The sequence below is a fragment of the Struthio camelus genome, chromosome 21 (genome assembly GCF_040807025.1).
Source record: "Struthio camelus isolate bStrCam1 chromosome 21, bStrCam1.hap1, whole genome shotgun sequence".
Taxonomy (NCBI): Eukaryota; Metazoa; Chordata; class Aves; order Struthioniformes; family Struthionidae; genus Struthio; species Struthio camelus.
Genome location: NC_090962.1, coordinates 10,350,144 through 10,369,447, shown reverse-complemented (window position 1 = coordinate 10,369,447; position 19,304 = coordinate 10,350,144). Strand labels below are relative to the sequence as shown.

Genomic DNA, 19,304 nt, shown 5'->3' with positions numbered 1-19,304 from the left:
CTGGTGTCTGCTAGCGAGGGGGCACACTGCCATGCACACCCCCGCAGGGTGCAGGCGCTCTGCTCTCTCCAGTTGCTGGCACGGCAGATACACAGGCCCCAGTGACTCTGGCCTCTTCTCCATGGCTAGCACTCAGCCCTCCCTGCACAGATGTGCACACAGGAGAGAGAACCCCCCACACCCGGGAAAGAGCTAGAAATGGAGGTGAATAATGGCTGGAAATGGAAGTGAGAGAGGACAGGTGGCAGGCGGCAGCAGTGTGGAGGATCAGCCTGTGCCAAGGAGGGTGAGAGGCCCACTCACATGACCAGTGCCTGGCCAGCAAAGCCCACCCCAGCTGCCTCACCAGCTCTGCAAGCATGTCCAGGCTGAGCTAAGCTGCTTGCTACTCCCAGCTACCTATTGCATGGGTCTAGCAGGGATAGGAAATAGATGGATCTTCTTCCAGTTTAGGAGGCAACCTCCCCTCTCTCCCGCCCCCCTCCCATATAAGAGCACTCTGGACACAAGAGTAAAAGCCATCCCAGCAGCAGAGGGGTGTGGAGGTCCCAGGTGACCCCGTTGGCAGCCAGAGGCAACCTATGGTGTCGCAAGGGACTAGCTCTGGTGTTGTGGGTGGGTGTCTAGCTTGGTGTCTACAGATGTTATTCCCTTCTGTCCGTAAAAATCACTCTGGCATTGCACACAGGGTTCAGAGCAACACCTCCCTTTTTATTCCCTGCAGATAAAACCATCTCAGGCAGAGGCTGGTCTCCCCTTCACACAGCAGCAGTTGCTAGTGATTTCTCCTCCGGGGCTGCAAAGGCATCTTCCCGCCCATGCTAGGGAGGCCAAAGGAGAGGTGTTCAGTGTTAGGTGTAGGCACGTCCCCTTGGGTGTCAGGGTGCCTGGTTCACGGCCAAGCTCAAACGTGCCCCATCTCAGTGGTGGTGGTGCCAGTGACAGCCCCGGTGTCCCCAGGGCTGCTAGCCAGGGAAGGCAGGGCAACGCAGGCAGGAAAAGCCCCAGACCTACTCAGACATACATACCAGTGCAGCTGCTCCTCGCTGTGAGCCTTGCAGGGGTTTTGCTCTCCCCTGTTCTTTGGCTCCTGCCACCAGGCTTTAGCCACCTCTAGCTGACGGTGGCTCTGCCTTGCTGGCAGGGACTTGTGGCTGCAACGGCAGGGACAAGGTCACTCTCAGCCCTGCTGAGACCCTTTGTGCCCAGCCCAGCCCAGCTCTGCGCCCCCACAGTCCCACCTGCACCCCCAGTCCTCAACTCAGGCCAAGCCCAAAGCAGTCGCTTGGGGCTCTGGAGAGGAACTCGGAATCAAGGGCTAATGTGGGGCATTCCCTGGCCAGGAGAAATCAGAGGATGTCCTATGCAGCCCCACAGCTCCGCGTCTTTGACCCGCTCCTGGATCCCCGGTGTTAAGCTGCGCCTGTCCACGCTGGGGCTGTGCACACTTACTGCTGGAGGGAGAGCTGCGCCGGTTTACGCTTTGGCTCCTTTCCCCATGCCTCTTTCCTCTCCTGGAGCTCTCTGTCATACTGCCTTCTCCTGACGGAGGCTGGAGGAGTGGGGCAGTAGGATCTCTGAAAGGCAAGAGAGAGGCTTATCAAGCAGTGGGTAAATGCATGGGTCTGTGTCCTACAACAGCAAGGCCATGGGGGACACTCGGCAGGGACAAGGCAGCCGCAGCACGGACATCAGGAGAATGAACGCAGCACATCCCCGTGGAGATGCCAGTGTTCAACCAGGGGCTGGCTATGCTTCCCAGGTGGCGGAGGTTTTCTTCTGTCCAAAGTTCTTACCAGGGACTCTCTGCTTTCTTCTGTAGTCTTCTTTTTCTCTGTTTTAGAAATATTGGCTTCCAGTGGAGCTCGGTGTCTCCTCTGTTGCACAAGGGAGAAAAGTGTGTGTAGTAGCTTGAGGTGCCACTGAAGGAAGTATCCCTCCCTGCACAGCATGCAAGGCACCCGGGCACTCTGCAGCCTTTCTCAGCATACTCAGTCCTCGCCTGCTCTTCCCGAGCACGGGAACCAGAAAGGCTTCATCCTTCAGCCACTGAAGCCCAGGAAGATGGCATTACCTCTCATGTCGGGGGGTGGGCAGTGTGCCCTGAGGCATCGGTTAAAAATGAGCAGAGCTCGTGTCCCACCTCAAAGGGCAGGCACCCTGGCTGGGGGGTGTCCTGGAGCTCGAGGCAGGCGTCAGGACCATGTGTCCGCAGCACAGCAGATTGCTCTTTGGGTCCCATAGTTTTCACTGACAAAATCTCCCATCATGGGAATGAGCAGGTGAGCTGCAAAGACAAGTCACCTGCCCCACGCCTGGGAGGCAACAGTACAACAATGCCGAGGAGACCAGACCAGCACACCTCCAGTGGTGCCTGGGAGAGGGAAAGGTGGTTCCTTGGAGCAGCTGAAAACGCTTCCAGTACCTGGGCATTGAGGGCAGCTGTCTTTGCCCGGCAGGCCAGGTGCTCTGCCCACTCGGCCCTTTCTTGCCTCGCCAGCTCTTCCCGCCGCGCTGCCTGGAGGCGTCGTTCCTCCTGCTGCATGCAGAGGTAGCAGACTTCCTGGAGGGCAGAGACAAGCAAAGCAGGCAGCAGGAATTGCAGCCGCTGGCAGTTTTCCTGCCCCTTGCCCTCAGCCTTGCTCACAGCAATAGCCTGGGCCTAATGCCAGCCCTGAAAAGCCCTCCTGCTATGACCAAGGCCCTAGAAAGCACCAGTCTCTTTTCTCTCCCGGGAAAGCCTAACTTTTCCCCTTTCCAGGGGCAGCAGCCCGGAGACAGTGGTGTGAGGAGGGACTCAAGAGTAACTTGTGTCTTCTGCAGCAAGATCCACAAGAAGCCACGGAATGTGCAGGTCAACACCTAGCAAGGGCTCTTGGGGGAAGCTGTATCCACAGGGCGCCACATTTCCACAGTGCCCTAGGACACAGTGGTGACATGGGGCCAGATCACGTACCTGTCCTATTCTGCGATGCCCTTTGCAAACAGGGCTTTCCGCTTTGTGGCTGCCTTGCTGTTCTGTTTTGCTCTTGTCTTGTTTCAAGGCTCTCCCCTCAGTTGCTGGTAGCACCCTAAGAATACAGAGCAGGCAGAGTCTGTAGCAGCACAGCATGAGTGTGCTCTGCCCCCTGTGCTCTCAAGCTGGGCAGAAGGTGGTTCTGCAGCAGCAGGTGGTTCTGCAGCAGATGTGGGTGTGTTTGACAAGTTGCATTAGCATCCCCAGAGCAAGAGATGCCCTGAGCTTTGGCACATCTCACTGCCACAAGGAGCAGAGCACACCACTGCCCCAGCCCCATTCTCCACACGCCTCACTGTGGAAGGTATTTTGGGAAGTCGGCTACGTGACGAGAGACATGAAGACACGGCTGCAAGAACTGCTTGGATGTAGCTGTGTATCAGGAGGCAATGTGAAACGCGCCTGGGTCGCGTGGATTTGGGGAAGTGTCTGGTTGAGCGGATGTGGGGTTGAGGCTAGGTTTTGTATCAGCAAAAATGCCGGTACAAACAGGCTGACCGCATCTGGCTGTCGGGCATGATAAGTAACTAATGTTAGCAACCTATAAGGAGCTTGGCTGTTGCAATATGTATGAGCTAATTAACTCTATTATATAAGTCATGAAAAGGTGCAAATAAACTGAGGCTTGTGATCATCATCGGATGAGCATGTCTCCCGTTGCTTCCGACAAATGGTGACCCCGACGTGATCCACGGCGGAGCAACGAGGTGGGCAGGTCCTTTGCAGCGAGGACGGCTAAAACACAGCGAAGAAAACTGTGTCGAGCCCCGGGCGTTCGCATCGGCGTACCCGGCTGATACGCGCTGCCGAGACCTTGGAGAGCTGCAACAGCGCTGACGTGAATCAGGTATGCAGAGGCAAGCAGCGTATAACCTTTTTACCAGCTTCCTGCAAAAGAGGCAAGTCAAGGGGCTGGACCTCCAAAAAGAGCTTCCTGGATTACTGGCCTACGGACACTCCCAGGGCTGTTTTCTGAATCCTCATACAGTCCATGAGTTGTCCGAGTGGCGTAAGCTGGGTGATAAGCTCTGGGAGGCTGCGATTGATGGAGATAAGTTGGCCAAAAAGTTGGGTAAAACCTGGAGGGCCGTCCATAATGAGTTGCTGCAGTACCAGGCTGAGCAGCGGGCGGCAGAGCAGGTCTCTGCCGCACATGAAAAAAATAAGACTTATGGCACGGATTGGCCACGAGATATTCCCTTACCCCCGAGTACGTCTACTGTCTATTTGCCCCCTCCCCTTCCCCCCCCTCCCTCCCCTCCTTCTCCTCCTCCTGGCGAGTCGGCCCCTGCGGGCTCGGCCCCTGACGAGAATGCGACTTCGGCCCCCCCTCCCCCGGAGCCGCCCCCGGGGGCGGAAGCCGACTTGGCTGATGCCATGGCTAAGGACCGTCGGGAGGCCTGGGCTGCGCTCGCCAGGGAGAGTCTGGAACGGGGGGACGCGGATGTGCTGCAGGCGGCGGAGCAGCTTGCCTGCCCCGTCACCTTCCAGGCTGCTCCGGGGGGCGGCGTGCAGGCAGTGATAACCGCCCTAGATTGGAAACTTTTGTCGCAATTGCGGGCGACTGTCAGTCAGTTTGGGGCCCACAGTGAACCAGTGAGGCAAATGCTTGACTACCTTTGGAGCACGCAGATACTTCTGCCCGCGGATTGCAGAGGGATAATTCGGTTGATTTTTACTCAGCATCAACAATTGTTGTTTAATGCCCATTGGCAGAGCTTGGTTCACGAGTCGGTGGCTTGCCAACGACAGCCGGGCGACCCCTTACACGGCGTGACGGTGGAGGAACTTATGGGCATCGGCCCATTCCTCCGCACCGAGGCGCAGGCCCTGCTGGGCCCCGATAAGTTACGGGAGGCGATGCAGTTGGTGCGCCGTGCCATTGATCGTGTTAAGGAGCCCGGTGGTGTACCAGTGTACATGGGCATTAAACAAGGTAGAGATGAGACGTTTGGAGCCTTTATCGATAAGGCTGCAGCAGCTATAGAGAGAGCTGGGGTCCCTGAGTACATGCGGGGCGCCTTGCTGAAGCAGTGCGCCCTACAAAATTGTAATACTACTACTCGTAACATTCTGAGCACCCTCAGTGCCAATTGGACGATTGAGGAGGCATTGGAAAGGCTGGCCCAGGTACCTATTGGACCCCAGGCCCTGGTAGTGGAAGCCATTAAGCAACTAGGTGTCGGGTTACAGGAACAGACTAGGACGTCTCAGACGCAGGTCTTAGCAGCTCTTGCACCTCTCCAAGCGTCAGTGGCCACCCGGCAGAATGTGGGGCGAAGTTTCCCCCGAGTGAAATGCTACCGCTGCGGACTCCCGGGTCATGTCCGGAAGGAATGTACCGCGTCTGGTGTCTGGTGTGCTAGATGTCGTTCAGACAGCCACAACATTGGTGCTTGCCGTCGCCGTTCGGGAAACTTCAGTGGGAGCGCGAGTCGGAGCAGCCGCGCACAGACACAAGTAGCTGTTACACAACTTCCCAGCTCAGACCAGCAACGAGAGGGAGTCTCGGACTTGACCTGGCATCCGCTGTAGATGTTACCCTCCTGACCACTCAGCCCCATCGCATTCCTACTGGGGTGTACGGTCCTGTCATGATTCAAAACAAGTCTGTGGGGGCATTGTTGCTCGGCAGATCATCAGCATCAATGTTGGGACTCTTTGTTCTACCTGGCGTCATTGACGCTGATTATACCGGAGAAATAATGATAATGCTGCACACTCCTTTTCCACCCATACGGATAACCAAAGGACAACGTATTGCTCAATTAATCCCGTTGGAACAACTTACAAAGGAAATACCCTCGTTAGCCAACAAGGACCGGGGGGGACAAGGATTCGGTTCCTCCGGGGGACTGACTCTCCTGACCTTGACTCTAAATGATCGACCTAGACATAAAGTTGAACTTGCCTATAATGATCAACAAGTGACTCTTATGGCTCTTTTGGATACTGGCGCAGACTCTAGCATAATCGCCCCGTCGCAGTGGCCCCAGGGATGGCCCCTGTTTCCATCAAACACTACGGTCACCGGAGTTGGGGGCATGACGTTTGCGCAACGAACACCTACATTGAAAGTAAAGCTAGAGGGGCGACAAGTTTCTGCTGTGTTTTCTGTGGTACAACTACCACCAACAGTGCAGTGCCTAATCGGCAGAGATATACTCGCTCAATTAGGGGTTGTGCTCACGAATGAACACCCTTTAGCCTTTTAGCCATTGCTTGGACTTTCCCAATTCCCATTACCTGGACTACCAACACACCGGTATGGGTTAAGCAATGGCCACTAAAACGGGAAAGTCTGTTTCATGCTCATCAATTAGTAAACGAGCAATTCCAACAAGGCCATTTACGTCTCTCCACTAGTCCATGGAACTCCCCAATATTTGTCATAAAGAAGAAATCGGGCAAATATCGACTGCTACATGATTTGAGGGAAATCAACAAGCAAATGGAGCCCATGGGTGCCTTACAACCAGGGTTGCCTAACCCAGCCATGATTCCTGAACATTGGTCCCTGCTGATCATCGATTTAAAGGACTGCTTCTTTACCATCGACCTGCACCCTCAGGATCGGAAGCGATTTGCTTTCACTTTGCCCTCCCTCAACAGAGAGGGTCCAGATCAACGGTTTAAATGGACAGTGTTGCCACAAAAGTCCGTTGTGGGTACCTGCGAAGTGGACGAAACCTGCTCTCGATCCTTTCGCTACGGCAGTGTCTGATGCAGCTGACCCTCCAACAGCTAAAGGGTCCGAATAGGGGGAGAGTGCCAATATGGCTTCGCGGTTGTTGCCTTATAACACTGTGCCTTACCAGCTCTGCCTTTTACTTTGCTTCCCCTCCAAATGTGTGGCTAACATGGGCTACGAAAACGCATACCACTTCCTTCTGTCTGGCTTTAGCGTCGGCTACTGACCCTTTTCGCACATGCCTGGTGGGTATACCTGGGTTTAATGTATCCGATTTTACTACGTTGTCCACCGGCCGATGTGATGGCCACCTTACTGATAGTGAATGTACAGCAAGACTCTTGGCAGCTCTGAACAAAACTATACCGTGGGACCCCCAGGAGATCAGGCTCCTGGGAAGCCGAATGCTAAATAGTTCGGCAAATGAGTCGGGATGCACTGAATTGGGCAACTTCAGGTGGGGTGTGGACGATCCCACGTTTTGGCTTACTCCCAGGAGCTACCCCTTTTGGAATAAAACATACATGTGCGGTCCCTATAGAACCTACGGATGGGGACCGAGAGATGTAAAGGTTTGGGCTAATGACAGTGCAAAAGCATTACCTCGTAATACCTATTTAATTTGTGGGGATCGGGCCTGGCAGGGAATTCCAAGGCATGCCCACGGGGGCCCGTGCTACCTAGGAAAATTGACCCTTTTCATGCCAAATGTTACCGTGATGTCACACCTCCTGTTCAACAAGACTCACCGTGAAAAGAGAACCCTATCTGCACTTACTCCCGACTGCAGCGATCAAGTCGAACTCTGGGTGCCCACAGCTAATTTGTTTGCCTCCATAGTCCCCGGGGTGGGTACTGCTCATGCACTCCGTACTATCAGCAAACTCGCTTGCTGGATGGTGAAACAATCCAACGTGACGACTCAGGTCCTTAGTGAATTGGCACAAGATATGGAGAACCTGCAACATCAGGTCCTCCAGAATAGAGCTGCCATTGATTTTTTGCTATTGGCACACGGCCATGGTTGTACGGAGTTCGAAGGTATGTGCTGCTTCAATCTATCCTCTAATTCTGAGTCTGTTCATAAACAGCTGCAATGGCTCAAAGATCACACCAAGGACATTAAGGTCGTCAATAACCCATTGGACAGCTGGCTCACTTCTCTTGGCATTGGCCCCTGGCTCAAAACCTTGCTCATGTACGGCATAAATGTAGGACTTATGCTGCTGCTGCTTTTGCTGATATTACCTTGCTTAGTTTCCTACCTTCGCAAGCTGTTTTTGCGCTTACTTGCTAAAGTACAGATTAACTATGCCCTACTACAAGAAAGCGGGGGACGTGTGGAAGGTATTTTGGGAAGTCGGCTACGTGACGAGAGACATGAAGACACGGCTGCAAGAACTGCTTGGATGTAGCTGTGTATCAGGAGGCAATGTGAAACGCGCCTGGGTCGCGTGGATTTGGGGAAGTGTCTGGTTGAGCGGATGTGGGGTTGAGGCTAGGTTTTGTATCAGCAAAAATGCCGGTACAAACAGGCTGACCGCATCTGGCTGTCGGGCATGATAAGTAACTAATGTTAGCAACCTATAAGGAGCTTGGCTGTTGCAATATGTATGAGCTAATTAACTCTATTATATAAGTCATGAAAAGGTGCAAATAAACTGAGGCTTGTGATCATCATCGGATGAGCATGTCTCCCGTTGCTTCCGACACCTCACCTCTCGGGGGGCTGCATGCCCAGGCCTTGCTGAGCCACGCTGGTGTCCATTCTGAGCCCAGGTAACTTCACGGGCGAAAGCCTCCTTCGAGCAAGGAGGCGCTTCTCAGCACGACTCCCTGCAGGTGTGACATGAGACAGCTCTTCACAAGAGCCTCTTTGAGGCAGCTCAGGCAAGAAGCACTTGCAGGGCTGCTCCGTTCTGGTAGGAAACAGTCTGTGGCAGTAATTCTGATTCCCTTGGAGTCCCGTTTCCCCGCAAGACTCACATCCTTTCTGACAGTGCTGGAAGGAAAGAGCACATTGGCTTTCCCAAGCAGCAAGCAGCGCCACAGGAGGGGCACTTTCCTATCCCAAGCATCACAGAGTAACTTTGCCTTTAATTCCCTGGCAGTAAGGACATAGAGGTGACCCGCAAGCCTGTCTCAGGACTCATCCATTACTTTACCTCCTTTCCCACTCTCCTTCGACATGCCTTCTTTGGGTTGTCGTTCTTGGAGAGCCTTGAAGGAGCCCTCAGTGGCCGAGTGTGCTCGTGAAACCTTTGATCTGTGAATAAGAAGATAACAGAAAGAAGCGGTCAGTAGAGATTCACAAAATGCTGCTGCAAACTTGCCCTCCAGCAAGACAGTGCCGGCCCTTGGGACACACGTAAAGGGCCTTTGAGAGCAATGTGTCCAACGGAAATCTCTCACTGCCACAAGGACAAGAGCGCATCGCTGCCCCAGCCCCATTCTCCACATGCCTCACCTCTCGGAGGGCTGCATGCCCAGGCATTGCTGGGCTAGGCTGGCGTCCATGTTGAGCCCAGGTAGCTTCACAGGTGAAAGCCTCCTTCTCTCTGTAGCCAGGTCTTCTCCCAGCTTGTCCTCTGTAGCCGACTGCAGATTTCCTCTCATGCTGGATAAGAGGGGGCTAAAATCTTCCCTGGGAAGAAGATGAACAAGAACATGGAGCTGACAACAAAGTCGCACAAGGACCTGCTGTACACTTGCTGTCCAGCCAGAAAACACCAGCCTTTGGGAGAGGCGTTAAGAGCCCTTCAGAGCTAATGCAGACAGCGTGTGCAACGGAAACCTCTGCCTCCCACAAGGACGGGACCCTCCCGTTGCCCTCCTCCACTTCCCCAAGAGCCTCACTTGTCAAGAGGCTTCTTTCTGCTGCCCTGCTGCCCTTTTCCTTCCTTGGCCCCTTTGGCCTGGCCCGCAGAACGCCTCTTTCGGCGGTGGTCAGGCTGCTGCGGAGCACTCCCTGTAACTGTGCACCAAGAAACCTCGTCAGAACAGCATGCTTGGGAACGCTCCAGCAAGAGGGTGTGCAGACCTGCTCGGTCCTGCCTTGGGAGTTGCACGGTCCTTTACCTTCTCTCTGCTTGGATCCCTTGGGGCCAGGCTCTTTGGCTTTTCCCCCAGGCCCTGGCTTAATCTCAAACCTAGAAACAAGAAGACCCCAGCTGTGAGAAAGGACTCCACGTTGCCTTTGCCGCTTGCGCGGAGCATGCAGGCTCAGAGAGGGATGAGAGTCCTGCACGGTCTCTACATTTCCAGAGCAGAAGGTGCAGACGCTTCAACACCGTGGAGGCCCATTTCAGGCAAGCACATGACACAGCCAAGAGCTCCTGCCTCGATGGGCCGAGCAGTTGCCAGGGGCTGGTCCCAGTGCTTTGCTCGCCTTCCCGGGAGCAAGGGTATGCTAACACAAGTCCTCCTGGCTGCCACTTCTGACGCTCTCTCCTCTCGCCTCCACAGAGCCCACGGAGAGCAGAGTACTCTCCTTTGCTCCAGTGTGCCCAGATCCATCCATGTGTGAATTCACATCTTGCCCTCCAGCTCGCTGGCACACCCTCCCAGATTCATGCTGTAGTGCTTGTAAAGAGGCCGCTCTGTACCCTCGGGTCATCAGGGGATGTGCTGCTCAGCAGTGCGCAGGACACTGTGCCAGGACCGAGCTCTGCAGAGCCCTGCTAGACACAGCCTCCCACTGGGCCAAGAAGTCCCTCCTCTTCCTCTCCGCCTTGCTCCCAGAAGGCGCCCTTTAGGACACCTTTCCTTCCCTGGAGTCTCCCAACAGACAGGGCAATGCCCCACACGGGACCTGCATAGGTCAGGTCTTGGACCCACCACTGCACAGAGGCTGTGGCCACGCCCAGGACAACACACAGCCAAAAGCAGACACAGTCTTGACTTCACAGCTTTTGGCCATGTCTTGCCAAAGACAGGGAATGAGGAGGTGAAGCTTGATGAGAAAGGATGCCGACATTCCTCTCTCGGTCCAGTCTATGCTGCGAGTGAAAAACCACAGCACTCTTCCACGTTAATCCAGGGGAGGCCTCTCCGAGGCCAAAAGAAGAAAGAGCAAGCAAGGAGTTGGCTGGGAGCCCTTCCGTTGGACCAGCTAGTCTTGAACGAGCTCACGAGCGGGCAAGCTCTGGCAATGCAGCACCACCAAGCAGGAGCTGAGAAGCTGCTCGCTTGCTCAGCCACGGGCTACACAAGCAAACATACTCACGTTGGCAGCACACGGATCCCCCCAGGACGCACAGGAAACGCAGCAGCGTCTTTGCCTGACAACACCCAATATTGTGTGCTTGGGTTCTGCAAAAAGGACAGAGACACGGGAGGTGAGGCCAAGGAAGGGATCGCATTACTCACAAAGGCCACAAAGCTTTCTGAGGGTGAGAGAGGCTGCCTCTGCCTCAGGGAAACTCTGCCCCAGGGATGTCTTTCACAAACAGGAGCCCTGCATTGCAATGGAGAGAAGCTGCACAGCTGTGCAGGAAACTAGCCTCTTTCCCCAGGCCTTTGGGAACAGGATGCTAGGCTGCAAAGAGCTTGGGCTTCACCGCAGACAGCTCTTCCCAGCTTCTGCTACGCTGCCGAGAGCACCAAAGGCAAAGAGCAAGGAGCTCTACAGGGAGCTTGCATTGCTCTAGGTCACGTCTCTCCCAAGTGCTCCGCAGCAGGTCGAGAGACATCACCTTGAGAGTCCTCTGAGAGGAGCTTGGAAGGACTCTCGGGAGCCCGGGAGACAAATCTCAACTTACAGAGAGGAGACATTTCAATACAATTCCAGGGCCATCCACGGCAAGGAGAAACTCCTTGGAATATCTCATTGTGAGGCTCTTGTTTCGGCTCATCAGAAGACCGATGCCCTTGAAAACAAGGTCGTAATCCTCTCCGAGTCCCGCGCCCCAGCTGAACAGCACCACAATGTCATTCACGCACTCCTTCACTAGCTTCTCGGGAAGGGACGTCGCTGATGACAGCAGAGCATAGTCCAGGGGGACAATTTCAAGATCGTCTAGGAAACAGCAAAAGAGGAAGCCAGTTGGGTAGGGAGCAGCTGAAATACAGCTAGGGACAAGGGGAGACGTGGCCAGCTCCCATGGCCACGGGGAGGCTGCTGGGCCCACGCTGCATGCGTAGAAGACTGCACAGCAGCCCTCAGGGTTAGTCTGGCCACCGCCAGCCCGTCCCCGCGGAGCTGACCGTCAGATGTGCCAGCTTTGGCTGACCCCGCTCACAACCCCTGCACACTCCAACGCAAGGCCTCTGTGGCACACAGCCATCAACCAAGTCTAACTACAGCCACAGCCATGGCAGCAGGGAGCAGAAGGCCCAGGGAAATCTGGCCAGGGAGGGGCTTTGCACACACTCTTGCTCCCAGCTCGGGTGCAAGGCGCCTTACAGCTGACTTACACCCCCTTGGAACTGGCAGGAGGCTGTGAGAGCCAGCAGCAACACTGGCGTTTGCCTGCACAAGCTCTGGTGCAGTCTGCAGGGGCAGCACTGCTTTCCTCTCAGCTGGGGTAGAAACAACCGCTCCAAAACATTTCCATCAGACTGCAGTCATCCAACATGGCCTAAGAGTGACTGGTATGGAGCCAGCTCCAAAGCAGGACAGGGGCAGACAGTCTACGTGCATGCAGTGCTAGTAAACAAAAGAATACCCCAACGCCCTCTCGAGAGGTCACTACGTGGTGGGCAACAGTTGGGCTGGGACAAGGTGAAGTTGCTCTCAGGCCCTTTGGGAGGAATTTGCGATGCCTCTCCGTCAGTTCTGCATTGCGTTCAGCTCCCACCCCAGACATGTCCCAAGGGGAAGCAACGGCTTTGCTCTGCCGCCTTACCAGGAATGTCTCTGTTGACATAGCTGAGCCCATGAGTCTGTGCAACTCTCGGAGACAGGTGAAAGCGCGGGATAATCACCTCCCTGTTCACCTCACTGCAGTGCTTCCTCAGGACATAGAAAATGCCAAGCACATCGAGGGCCACGCCCTGGCACCCGGCGAGAAAAAAGGAACAAAGTGCTTTCAGGTGGGCAAATGGACTGAGGAGTCAGCAGGGCCAGAAGATGGTGCCTTGTTCCTCAGGAGATGGTGCCTTGTTCCTCTGGAGGAACAAGGGGGCTGGAGGGGCACTTGCAAAGCTTTGGAGAAGACGCCTTTGGGAGAAGGCCAGATTTTGTCCCCTCCCTCCTCTGCACCCTCTCAATGGTATGCAAAGTAAAAGCTGAACAAACGTTCCTGAGGGAAGAGACCTTCGCATCTACGTAAGGGCCAAGGGGTGGCCTGCAGTGGAGTCAGCCCTGCGGAGCGGCCCAGGCTTTGTGTCTGGTCTTTCCTTTGCAGCAGTGAGGACTGCAAATGCCCCAGAAAGGGGTGAAGCCTCTCTTCTCCCACAGCTGCCCTGGACCCTTTGGACCAGTGGACAAAGGAGCTGCTCTGTCACACCCTTGTGCACTTTGGGGACCTTCTCTCTTCTTCCCAAGGAGGGGACGCACAGCGCCACTGTGCATGGGGCCCGGGGCTGAGATGAGCAGGATGACAACCCACCTTGTTCAGCACAATCTGCTGTAGCATGTACTCCGACACGCTCTCCCAGATTCTCACGACCTCTGAAAAGCAAGGGAAAGACACATCAGGCTCTGAGCCAGCCAGCTCACCACGTTCGGCACGTACCCAGCCAGGACAGTGACAGATGCAGGTGTAATCACGCATGCAGCAGAATAAGCACACGCAGGACGGGCTGCAGAGGCCAGGTTTTGGCTGCCTCTGGCCGCAGAGTGAGCACAGGAGAGGGCTGGAGCTCAAAGAGAGACAGCGGAAGGGTTTTGGACAAGGCCATGCCACCATCTCACATCTGCAGGGGGAGGGTGTGCCCCAGCTCCAAGCAGTGGCTGGACTCCCAGAAGAGAAGCCAGGCAGAAAGCGAAAGGGAAGCGACTGATTTCCAGCGTGGGCGTTTCAGGCGGTTTCCCAAGTCCCAAGAGAGGTGCACAACCCCTCCGCCTTCTTCGGACAGGAGTCCCCTTGCCTCCCGCTTTCAGGTGCTGGTCTCCAAGGGCAGCCCCTCTCTCTGGGGAAAGGTGGCCATGGATTTCCCCACGGCCAGAGGACAGTGCTGTGCTCCACAGCAGCCTTGGGCACCAAGAGCATCCCCAGGGGTCTCCCCACAGGGCCCAGCTCCCCCGTATTCGGTGCCTGCTTCCACAGGCTGCTCACGGCCACCTGAGCACCTCCAGCTCCTTGGCCCAGCCACGACTGTGGGTGGCCAGTGACCCTCAGTGGCCGGGACTCCTGCCTGGGGAACCAGGAGGGCAGGGGCAGAGCCAGGCCCTGCACCCAGGAGTCCTGGGGGGCCACCTCGATCCCTGATCCGCACGGGGCACTCAGGCAGGCACCCATGGCAGCCACCAGCCCTCCCCACACAACGCTGGTTTGGGAGTTGGTGTCCTACACAATCGCGCTCCTGGAAGAGCCCCTAAGGCCTCACCATCAAGGCTGAGTAGCCTGAGCGCTGGCAGCTTCACAAACGGGAACCGCATGGTTGTGCCTGTAGTTCCCGCCTGGAAACTTCTCCTCCACTCTCCTCCTCCTCTGCCTCCTCCTCCTCCTCCGCACTCCAGCGCAGTGTGGGGAGGGCTGGGCACAGCCTGGGCAGAGGGGAGGTGTCACTGTGAGGCGGGATGTGCCACAGTGACCTCAGACCGTGTCACAGAGCGTGTCACAGAGGGGCTGCAGGGATCCCACCCCCAGACCTTGCTGGTGTGGGATCCCTACAGCAGTGAGGGCAGCTGCCCTGGGTGGTTTAGGGTGCTGCCCCCACCCCACCACCCCCTGCCCCAGGGAGCTCTTTGCTAAGCCAGCAAGGATCAGCACCAGCATCGGCCTTCAAGTCCTCCCTCACAGGCGTCACATGGGGCATCTGAATGCTTGTGGATTGCAAACATAGACATGGGTTCAAGGGGGTCCAACAAATGGGTACCGCGATGGTTCAGACACGGCTTCATGGCCCAGCTCCTATAACTGCAAAGTGCTGCAAATAAGGACAGTGTGTCAGAGGGGAAAAAAAAATCATCATTCTCGGCTTTCCTTGCTTCTCTCACACCTTCCCTGAGCATCTGCTACAGGTCACTACTGAAGACAGGGCACTGGCTCTGGGGCACCGTCACTTGCACAAGGACGCAAGTGCCCCAAAGGGTAGAGGTCACAGGTGGGACCTACAACAGAGAAACTCTGTTTACCACAAACCTGGCCCTACTTTGGATCCCAAAAGCCCAGGCAGCACAGGTTGCCTTCCGGCCGGGCAAATGCCACTTGAAGAGGAGATAACTTAAAAAAAACAAATTCTGTGTCTATTTGTCTACATGACTAAGAGTTCCAGCTTGTCCTTTGATGGACAGCAGGAGAGAGAACAACTGGGAACAACGTCCTTCCTCTACATGCACACACCTACACACACACACACACACACAGACACACACACACACACAGACACTTCTTTTCTCTCACTGCACACCACCCTCCTCACCCAAGAAGCTGCGCAGGAAAGAAGGAGGCATTCCGGAGAAATGCTCTAACATGCAGAATCTCAGGAGTGAGCTGGCAGCAACTGCAGGATGGTTCACAGCAGCAGCATGGCCACTCCTGCCACTTTGGGACCATCAGCCACTCTGTCCCCTCATCCAGGTCATTGATGAGTAAGTTAAACTGCATTGGAGCCAGTGTTGGGGTGCACCGCTAGTCACTGGCCTCCAGCTAAGACTCTGTGCTACTGATGACAACCTTCTGAGCTTGGCTGCTCAGCCAGTTTTCAGGCCACCTCACTGTCTGCTCAGCTAGCCTGTACTTCATCAGCTTGCTTGTGAGGATGTTAGGAGAGCCAGTGTCAAAAGCTTCCTTTTGCTGCTACTCACAATCTTATCTTTTGCAGCTACACAGTCCCATTCACAGGCTGGCTATGCTGCATACCCAGGCGTGGCATTGTCTGCTGGTGCTCTGCTAATAGCGGTCACTCTTCAGCATAGGGGGAATGGCCATCCTCAGCAAGGGAAACCGGGCTTCTCTTGTTTGGAGATGAAGACCCCTTTAAATTGGATCCATTCTTTCCTCAGGAACGTGGTTTCCTCATACCTTTCTCTTGTTTGACTTTCAGCCACAGCAACTGGTCTGAAAAGGGAGATTATACTCTTCCCGCCCTCATTCCCACCCCAATAGCTGCTGGAGGGACAGCACCGCAGGGCACAAGCAAGCCCAGGCCGTCCCTGGAGAGCATCAATGACAACCTCCTGATACAAGTTGAGAAAGGAGCCCCTGGGGAGAGCGGCTCTGCTTGACCTTGCACTTACCAACAGTGAAGGGCTCGTTGGGGATGGGAAGGTCAAGGGCAACCTTGGCTGCAGTGGCCATGAGATGGTGGATGGGGTTCAGGATACTGAGAGGAGGGAGCAGGGCAAAAAAGCAGGATCACAACCCTGCACTTGAGGAGAGCAGACTTGGGCCTCTCCAGGGACCTGCCTGGAAGAATCCCGTGGTGTGACTGCAAGGTGGGAAAGGCAGGGTCAGATACTGGCGTAGAGAGACAGTCAAGGTTCACGAGGGGTTAAGCAGCATAGATTTAAGAAAGAATTTACCCTCGAATCCCATGGTGTGACTGCAAGGTGGGAAAGGGAGGGTCGGATACTGGCGTAGAGAGACAGTCAAGGTTCACGAGGGGTTAAGCAGCATAGATTTAAGAAAGAATTTACCCTCCAAACTGCGCGGGGAGCCCTGGGAACTGTGGACAAGGTGCGTACCTGCCTTTCACTCATTACCTTAATTAACAGCTGAGGAGTACAAGCAGCTACGTTGTACTACATCTATAGAGTACATTATAACATATAGGCCAGGAGTACAATGCGCTTTCCCCATAGTGCAAAATTTGACAGCCGTGATGATAGTCACTGCCAGGGGTTGTCCCACGCTGATTCTTTGCACTTTCCGTCGTGCAGTACTTGGAGTAGGCTCATTGGCTTGTAGACGTTGGGTTTGATGCAATGATTTCCCCTCCCGACTGTCCGGGTTTAGTCAGATCAGGCACCCACACAGCACACCCTGTAGACCCCAAACCACCTGGCTGCTGGGTGGGCTGCAAGGAATCTCCTTCCGGGATTGTGAGGACCCCTATCCGCTCATACATCCGTTGGGCTATTTGGTCTCCCTGTGTACTTCACAGGGCTTAGGAACCAGTGTAATGGATCGCAACCTTCACCACCTCAAGCCAATTCAAGGCAATGACCCCCTGCAATGATATCCACCCCCCTGGACAGCTACACTATTGCAGGGCACCAAGCAACCATACTACCCTTTATGTATGGCGACCGCCATCCCCATGCTCACAAGGTGACAGCTGTCTGGTTCCAGGGTTATTTCTTTGCGTGGCAATCACAGAGCCAACCCTGAACTCCTGGGCATGGCTTGCATGGGGTGGTAGGCTTGGGGGGTGCAGCCGGTGCACTCTAAGCACCTGTGGCCCCCTTGGCACATTTGAGCATATCGGGTAGAGCCATGGGGTGGGCGGTCCCTGAGGCAGGCAGCTGCCTGACAAATGTTTTTACTCCAACCCCTGAGGGTACCAGGAGGGGACAGTTGGCACAGTTGCTCTCTGAGCAGTCTGTTCATTTGCCCCTTGCGGGTGGTGGGGTACCACACAGAATCACAGAATCGTTTAGGTTGGAAGGGACCTCTGGAGATCATCTCGTCCAACCTCCCTGCTCAAGCAGGGTCCTCTAAAGCATATTGCCCAGGATCACATCCAGACGGGTTTTGAATATCTCCAGGGAAGGAGACTCCACTACCTCTCTGGGCAACCTGTTCCAATGCTCTGTCACCCTCACAGTCAAGAAATTTTTTCTCAGGTTCAGATGGAACTGCCTGTGGTTCAGTTTCTGCCCATTGCCTCTTGTCCTGTTGCTGGGCACCATGGAGAAGAGACTGGCCTCATCCTCTTGACACTATGGGATATGTGATAGGTCCAGGCTAGTCCTTGCTCTCCAGGCCAATTTTGAATGCCGTTCGCTGTTAAAGGAGTGCCCCGATCCCTTTGGATTTCCACCAGCAGCCACGTAACCCAATCACATCTTCTAACACTTTAATGGTGTGAGGCTGGGTAGCTGCAGAGCAAGAGTGGGTGTACAAGAGACCAGAGCAGGTTTCTCCAGTGGTCAGGACATATCTATGCTGCTGGCTTTCCAAGAAGGGTCCAATATAATCAACTTGCCACACCTCCCCAGGCTTTTGTCCTCTGTGGATAAACCCCTTTTGGGTCCGCAACTGCTGTGGAGCTAAGCGGGTGCAATGCTGCCTGGCCCCATTTGTGCCACTGGCAGATCCCCCTCCGTGCACACTGCTGGCCGGGCAGTGGGTGCTGCTGGTCCCCGCCGCCCTCTCCAGGCTGCCTGCTGTGCTCCCCCACCCTCGAGGGCTGTGCATGCTGCTCTGGCTGAAGTGCAGCTACTGCTCGAGCAGCTTTGTCCACCTCCACTCGCCGTCCACCTCCCACCATGGTATGCCGGCTTGCAGCAGGTCTCGGAACATAGTGCCGCAACTCTCCCTGTCTCTGTTTCATGTTTACCTGCCTCTTTCCTGACTTCCCATCTCTGCTCACAGAGGACACCACTGCTAGCAGAGACAGCGGCACTGCCACTTCCCCCACGGTCACCGGCCCCCGTCCCTCACCCCCCAAAACAGGGAGCACCATCGCTTCAAAAGGTTGTTTCACAGCACCTGACTTTGGACCTAAGGTTTTGCTCATGGGGATCCATTCCAGTCAACTCGGCGGAATAAATGCCAGACAACATTCCAAACTGTCACAGCTAGTTTATGCCTGCTGCAATAGTAGTCCACTTGGTGAGCCAGCCATCAATGCCTGTGGCAGTCGGCCAAGTTAAACGTGCTGCACCCAGCACCCAGTCCGTTAGGGAGAGGGAAACGCTTCAGTTTTGCTGCTGCGGGGTATGGAGGGTGTTGCACAGCCTAGGATCCTGGGGCAGAGCCCCCAGCCTATCAAGCTCCTCTCTAGTAAAGTAAAAGGCATCTGCCCCATCACCCCACAACCTTAACAGGCACTCAAAGAACCCTTCACAGGGCTGCTACCTGTAGCACCCTGCATATCCTGCACCTCTCATGCTTTACAATTGCAAACAGTTGTGGGCCCTTGCCAGTTGGCTGCATTTGCTCCGGTAAGCTGCTGCTCTGCCACCAGCCGGGCAGCTACCTTCCTCTCAGGCTCTGTGTCTGACTCTGAACTGTGGGCCTTGTCAGGGTCCCACATATTGCCACCCCAGGTTTCTGGATCCCCATCTGCTTTTTGCACCAGTGCCCGCACCACCAGGGGACAGACATCTCGCCGCCCCCTCTGTCACCACCAGCGATGTGCAATGCAGGCAGCCACAAGCAGCACATTGGTGCTCGAGCTTCTCAGCTCGATCCATGGTTGCAGTAGGCACATGGGTGCTCCAGCTTCTCAGCTTGAGCCGCGGTTGCATTTGCAACCTCTGGGGTCAGCTGGCGAGCGTCCTTAGCAGCTTCAGGAGCACTTTCCAACGGCCCAAGTCGCTGG

The 19,304-nt window shown here is 55.3% G+C and overlaps 2 protein-coding genes across 3 annotated transcripts in view; one reads left to right on the top strand and one right to left on the bottom strand.

Annotated features, from left to right (window-relative positions):
• Positions 1 to 19,304, top strand: part of LOC138061792 (uncharacterized) — a 63,427-nt gene that overhangs the window by 18,814 nt on the left and 25,309 nt on the right. The window lies entirely within an intron of this gene.
• On the bottom strand, positions 776 to 9,323 carry LOC138061864 (inner centromere protein-like). Its single transcript, XM_068916357.1, has 7 exons — positions 9,175 to 9,323; positions 8,868 to 8,973; positions 2,493 to 2,563; positions 1,797 to 1,875; positions 1,453 to 1,577; positions 1,029 to 1,154; positions 776 to 821 (listed from the first exon to the last, which is right to left on the bottom strand). The coding sequence occupies exons 1-7, from the start codon at positions 9,321 to 9,323 to the stop codon at positions 776 to 778; spliced, it is 702 nt and encodes a 233-aa protein (XP_068772458.1).

Coding starts and splice junctions, on each gene's coding strand:
- LOC138061864 (XM_068916357.1), bottom strand. CDS start 9,323: ATGAGAGGAAATCTGCAGTCGGCTACAGAGGACAAGCTGGGAGAAGAC. Junction 8,974..9,174: donor GGCATGCAGCCCTCCGAGAG/GTGAGGCATGTG, acceptor TCTTATTCACAG/ATCAAAGGTTTCACGAGCAC. Junction 822..1,028: donor AGCGAGGAGCAGCTGCACTG/GTATGTATGTCT, acceptor TGGCCTCCCTAG/CATGGGCGGGAAGATGCCTT.